The sequence below is a fragment of the Urocampus carinirostris genome, chromosome 2 (assembly GCF_059441175.1).
Source record: "Urocampus carinirostris isolate Australia breed hairy pipefish chromosome 2, RoL_Ucar_1.0, whole genome shotgun sequence".
Lineage (NCBI taxonomy): Eukaryota > Metazoa > Chordata > Actinopteri > Syngnathiformes > Syngnathidae > Urocampus > Urocampus carinirostris.
Window position 1 is genome coordinate 25135858 of NC_142350.1, and position 6643 is coordinate 25142500.

The following is a 6643-nucleotide window of genomic DNA, read 5'->3' on the forward strand; positions in this document are numbered from 1 at the left end:
TCTTTGAATACAAATCTATGATCCCTAAAATCTATTTAGTTCAGAATCATTAATAATAAATAAGCACGGGCCTTTTTTTCTTTTGTTTTTTTTTTTTATTTCTCTTTTTTTTTCTTTACCCACTTTCTTCGTTTTTTTCCCCCCTCCTTTTTTTTATTTTTTGAAAAAGGCTGGGTAAAATAGTAAAAACAATGTTGCAATTTGGTCAACAATTCTCCGTAGGTTGTCCTCTTCCAATTTAGCACTTGTTTTTGGTTGCACAACGCGATACAGTAAAATTTAATGGTCAAATGATTCAGGCTGTCCCTTCAATGTAAGTGCAGCCCAGGCAAATGATGGATTATTTTATTACTAATTGATTATCATAATCAGTCTTGATGTTTTTATTAGATCTTATTTCGTGGAGCGTTTTTAAAAATACATACGCTGTATATATTTTCCGATAAATTTTGATCTGAGCTTTTCTTCTGGAAAACACGGTTAGCCTAGTCTAAGCCAGACTTCAGCTCCAGTGGACTCCAGAGTCAATTGAGTTTGAGACTCCTGCTCTACAGTATAACCCACCAATGGACTTCCCTCCACATTAATTAACTTTATGATATGTTTGAGCAGTTTTGCAAGCACAGAGCAGATGTGCCCGTTTCCTTCTTGTAGCAATTCAAGCTAAATTATGTGAACTAACAAATAACACGCCCCGATTGTTGTTTGAATTTAGAAACAAGATTTTTTGGGATGTTTAGACGAGAATTCGGGTGGCAAAAATGGAGAAGCGTGAAACGACCGATAAGCATAAGCAATACCTGCTGATGACATCCAATACCACGATAAAGTCGTCATACTTGAAGTTGGACATGTCTGTCCCCAGGATATAGGCCTTCACTTTTAACTGGACATCCTGGGGAAAAAAAAGGAAATATATTGTTAGAGAACCTTAACCCTTCTCTGATGAGGGGCCGGAAATAATTTGGAACAGAAAAAGTGTGACCATTGCACAAGTGCCTACATGTAAAGATCTATTGATTTCCACAACCAAATAACCGTTGTGTAACATATGAAATGCACAACGAAATTAACATTCGTTTCTGGTACCATGACAAGGTTCCTAAAGCTTAAGGCAAGTTCAATTCAAGACTTTTATAATGGCTTTTGAAAACAAGTCGGCAAAAAATAGCAATTGCAACAAACAAAACAAGAATTAAAAGGTTGTTTAATGTAGATGACTATTAATTCCTAAGGCATGGAAAAAAAACGTTTTGGTGCAGTGTCAAACATTTTGGGGAAAAAAACATGACACTGCAATAATCAAGACACATTTTGAGTGTTGCATCATAAAAGCAAACACTTAGTAAAAAAACTGGACGTGGACAATCGATAATTTGAAGTTTTTGTGTTGACATTTTAAAAACTTCTTGAAAATTGGATTTATATTATTTTAATGACAATCAAGGCATTATTTTTAGAATAATGAATTAAATGCCTTTTAAGAATTTTCAAGGACCCTTTGGGAATCCTGCATGACTAAAGACTGTGCGGTAATGGGATAAAAGCCAGTGGTAAGAGTTTGGTGTCTAACTGCGGCAACCCGAGTTCAAATCCCGTTACAACCATTAAATGTACACTCAAACTCCAGAAAAAAAAAAAAAATACATCAAAATGCTCTCCTGTATTGTTGAGGGGATCAGACCAAGTGTGGAGGCGGGCTGTATCTGGCCCGCGGGCTGTAGTTTGGGGACCCCTGCTCAAAGGCAATGCTCACTGAAGTGAAAGCCGCTTAAGAAAAGCTGAGTAGCCCGTGGATTGGTTCTGACACCTCAACAGTGACGGGCTAATGTAATTTCCTAAGAATTTTTATTTCCAACTGGCATGAGAAATCTAAGCGTCTTTTGAAGACATGACGAATTCTTCCAAAATCATTCTAAAATTTGCCGAGAATTTATATATGTAAATCAATCCAGGCCTTATTTTTACTCTATTTCTGATCATTACATCCTGGTAATAAGATATTAGTAACATTGATACGTTTTTTTTCTGTTTTTAAGATTGGACACCTGCAAAAGAGATTGCATAAGAGGCCAGCTTGTTATCTTGATTATTATTGCACACTTTTTGGTTGTTGTTTTGACTATTAGGAACATCATTATCAAATAACACTGACATGATTGGCAGAGAGTGACAATCTACACCCTTTAGGGCGGATCTATTTTGATAACCGAGGAGATTTAATAAAAAGAAAGGATTGCTTTCAGAACATGTTGGAATTTCTTATCTGAAGGCTCGCCCCCCCCTGTTCTCCTTGCAAGTTTGAAATTCATTGGCGTCTTCTCTCTTTACTTTAAATGTCTACAAAAATTTAAACTGATCATCGTAAAAATATAGTAATAACGCAGTGGTGGTCCGTAAAGGCCTGCAAGGCCTTCTCTGCTGGCCTATAAATATCAAAATCACGTGATCGTTATGATAAATAATTCCAAGTTTTCTGTTAGCTTCCTTTCATCGCTTCCCTGGTTGTGTTGTTTTCAGATGGTTGCTTTCAAATTTAAGCGTTTAACCAATCACATTTCAGCCATTAGTTGTTGCAAAGCTCAGAAATCTGCCCATAGGCCTTCACAAACAATTCTGAGGGCCCTGTATCATATGATCGATGTGTGTAAAGGTGTTGGTTTAGCCAATCAGGTTTGGATTTGGCGGACCAGTCTTCTAGCAGGCAAAAGGAAACATCAGCGGTTTCTACTATGATTGGTAAGGGGGCGATTATAGAAGTATTACAACGAAATGGTGAAGAAAAATACATTATCCTCTTGTCCACTGCTTCTGTCAATTTGATAACGAAAATTAAAAAAAAAACTTGCGTTCAAAATACGGCAGGACAGGTTCAACTTTCAACATTAGCTCGGATGGCAATATAATAACATATTGCTGGAACTGAAACTCACGGAATTTGTACAACACAGTAATGGATTTTGAGCATAATAAATATTTCTGGTGAATAAAATGTGGCTGCATTCCTAAATAATAGTGCAATTTTATGAGGTTATTATCAATGCTTTTTCATATGCATCGCAATTGTAGCAACAATTCATGTTTTCTTATCCTAAAATTGAAGTTACTAATGATTGGATTGTTTTAGACGTAGCACTACCGAAGGCCTAGGTGTAAAATGCACGACCTTCCTCTGTCACGTGACAAAATGTTTTGGAAGGAGATATCAAATTTGGCGCTGATTTGAATCAAAAACATTGGCGTCGTTGTGCGCTTTAGGAGGACAAGACGGCCTACCTGCCAGATGCGCGTCAGTCCATGCTCCAGCTTCTTCTTGACGTAACTGCGTTCCATCAGCCATTCCTCACACTCGCCTGATGCTAAATCAGCTTTTGAAAGAAAGGCGATATTTTCAAAAAGTTCTTCAAAAGGTGTGTACACCTTATTCACGGCCAAAGTCAGGCACTTTTCGAGCACTTTTAAATACAATTCTTCCATGTTTCCAGTACCTTCAAACCATCAAAAGAACGTGTTTTTGGGGGTCGACTTTGATGGCTAAAATAAAGTCGCTAGCTTGCTGCTGGTACATACTTTGTGCTATTTTGAGCCAATTCTATCTCTGATTTTTTGTAAGAATTGGGCTGCTATAAATCGACATGAATTCTGACATTCTGCTCTAACAATGCACGCAAAGCGTGTATGTCACACTTGTTTACAAAAATGGAAATGGCTTTAAAGGTGTTGGGTAATAATGGAGTTCAATGCAGAAGACTACTGCAGAGTACTAAATGTATAAGAGCAGAAATAGAGCCAAATTGGGACTCATTAGAATGATATTGATTACTCTGAAGCAGAGTGCAATCAATATTTCAATCTTAGAGACTGCTGATCATTTGCTTTTTGTTTTACTCATTTTAATTTATTTATTTTTGTGTTTTTCAGAATGTCAATTGGGTAAAATAGAAGTGTAATTTGTTTTTGTTTTTTTTGTTTTTTGCATTTCATACTTAATTTATAAAAGCCCGCACTATAGACAGAAAGAAGCAGTGCTTTGAGGAAATTGGTTCAGGACTGGAATATTGACCCTAAGACAACAGTATCGATATTTGGATCGACCTGCCCTAATCTGAAGCAAGCGGGGTCGATGACAGGCAGCACGAGATGCGCCTGCCAAGGTATTTTCAAGAGGCGGACAAAATAAAGATGGCGAAACCTTGCGGGAATAGGGATCCTTGAGAATGGATTTGTCCAAAAGCGCCGGAAACCATTCCAGTATTTGATGTTGTTCTTTCAAGCCCAACCCAAAAGACAAAAAAGTACCACTAAATAGCTGGTCAATGTGAGACAGAAGTAGATTTTGATGCTCCGTATCAATAGTAGGCAAACTCCAGACAATCTACTAAAGTTTGATGAGTAAAAAACAAATTATTTTGTTACCACCCATCTCCCCATTGTCCTTTTGTGTGTCTACTACAGAAATGTAACACGGCCAAATGGTAAATGGACTGCATTTTATATCGTCACTGAAAACCGCCCTCAGAGATTTACAATGTATTCCACACTTACCCGTTCACACACGCTCACACACCGATAGGGGGACTCCCATGCGAGGTGCCTACTTGCTTATCGGGGGCTTTAGGGGTTTACTCCCTTGCTCAAATACTACACAAATACTAGAGAAATATCACATCAATGGCACTGCAGAAATCCTACAAAAATACAACTATAGAAATACTAAAGGAATACAATAACAGAAATAACAAGTACAAATACTAGAGAAATACAACAAAAATACTAGACAGTTTTTTACAAAAATAACGACACAGTAACACTGAAAAAGTACTGCAAAACTAAACATCAAATTAGGTGCTTAACACAGGGAGGTAATCTATTAATTTTCTTTAATTGTGAATAAAAAGATATTACAGAAATGGTATAAATAACTACTGCAGTTAATTATACAGAAATCCCTCGGTTATCGCGGTTAATGGGGACCAAAATTTTTAAAAATTATTTTATTGTTATTATTTTTTAGAGACCCGATTAATGGGGACCAAAACCACCCATGATAAGTGAGAATCCGCAAAGTAGCGACCGACCTTCAAAAATGCTTAAAAAAATATATATAAAAAAAAAAATAAGTTGTATTTTTTTAAATTTTACTTTATTTTATTATTATTTTTTAGACCCGCGAAGCTCTGAACCCGCGAATGTGGAACCGCGAAGTAGCGAGGTCCCACTGTAACTAGAAAAATATTACTGAAATACTACAGAAATACAGTAGTTTTTCAACAATACTACTACAGTAATATTACTACAGAAATGCAACAAAAACATGACATAAATACTACAAAAATACGACACAAATGCCACTACAAAAATACTACGTGGTACAACTACAATAATACCGCTACAGATAAATACTACAAAGACACAAAAGAAAAAAAAGGAAACTTCTTAACCTATGAAAATACAAGTTTATATGCAAGTTCATGCATTTCTGCGTGATACTTAAACGAATAGTTTTTTTTCAGTAATTAACTTTTTTACAACTTGACAACTTGTAGGTGATGAAGCATACACCGTGTTCCTTTAAAGTATTGTATTCTAAGTCAGTTATAACTTAATCTATCATTTATATTTTTAAATCATTTTTATGAAGTATTTAAAAACCTAAACAGAAAAGAGATTACTAATGTAGGGATGATAACCCCAGCCAACTCCGCCCACAGAACCGCCCCTACGAGAAGCGACTGGACTCTCCAGCAGTTGATAAAAATGTGAAAACTCCCGACTGTTCTGTAATAAAAAGATTGATCTGCATCTGTGTGTTATGTTCATGCCAAGAAGTATTTCAATGAGATTAGCCAATTGTCAATTTTATTCACCGGTCACAGGACTCACCTCAGGTGATCATGGCCTCATCACAACTTAAAAAACGCGCAAACAGCTTTTGCTCTTTACACACGCTCAAATAGAGGCCTTGTTGGCCTGTACACCCTGGGAACAATGGCGACCAAGAAGGCCGAAATCCACAGCTTTGTCTCCTTCAGCCATGTTTCTCCCTTTCACTATCCTATGGCTGAAAAAGGTACGACGGATGTGACAAAACGGATAGAGAGACTTTACTGAGGAGGGGGAGGAGATCTTTTACCATGCGGCCACCCCCCCAACTTTTTCTTCCCCCTCATGTGAGGCTTTGTCTGACCCAAAGGTAGGCAAGATGGCATAGCTTTGAGCTGATAAGCTTTCTTGTTCTGAGTCCTTCAGACATGGCGGCGGCGACTAGGTGGAAGCCACGTGAGGAGTCGGCCAGGGGAGGAGTTCCTGGCCCGCCCCAGGGGAGGAGTCAGCACGCCCCAACGGCAGTGGCCAATGCCCCGACGTGTCAAAAAACGGAACACGGAAGAGACAAGACAGACAGACAGGAGCAGAGACAAACGGGAGCAAGGCTCGACGAAAACTAATTAGACTAATTTGACAATAATTCGGCAAAATTTGATGGAATTCACTTAAAAATAAATTAAGAAAATAAATCTGCCCCCATGTGAAAATGCCTGTCTCTTGTCAATATTTTTTCCCTAAAATCAAGAAAAAAGCACGCATTGTTAGGAGAATAAAGTTTGTGTTTGGTTAATGGAGTCGGATAACTAATTTAAACAAT

At 37.5% G+C, this 6643-nt stretch overlaps 1 protein-coding gene across 1 annotated transcript in view; it reads right to left on the minus strand.

The window, feature by feature from the left end:
- Positions 1-6643, minus strand: part of vps50 (VPS50 EARP/GARPII complex subunit) — a 148568-nt gene that overhangs the window by 64234 nt on the left and 77691 nt on the right. The window contains exons 14-15 of the mRNA XM_088325993.1: positions 3277-3368; positions 801-895 (exon numbers count right to left, since the gene is read on the minus strand). Coding sequence (XP_088182119.1) covers positions 801-895; positions 3277-3368 — 187 coding nt within the window. The remainder of the gene's footprint in view (positions 1-800; positions 896-3276; positions 3369-6643) is intronic.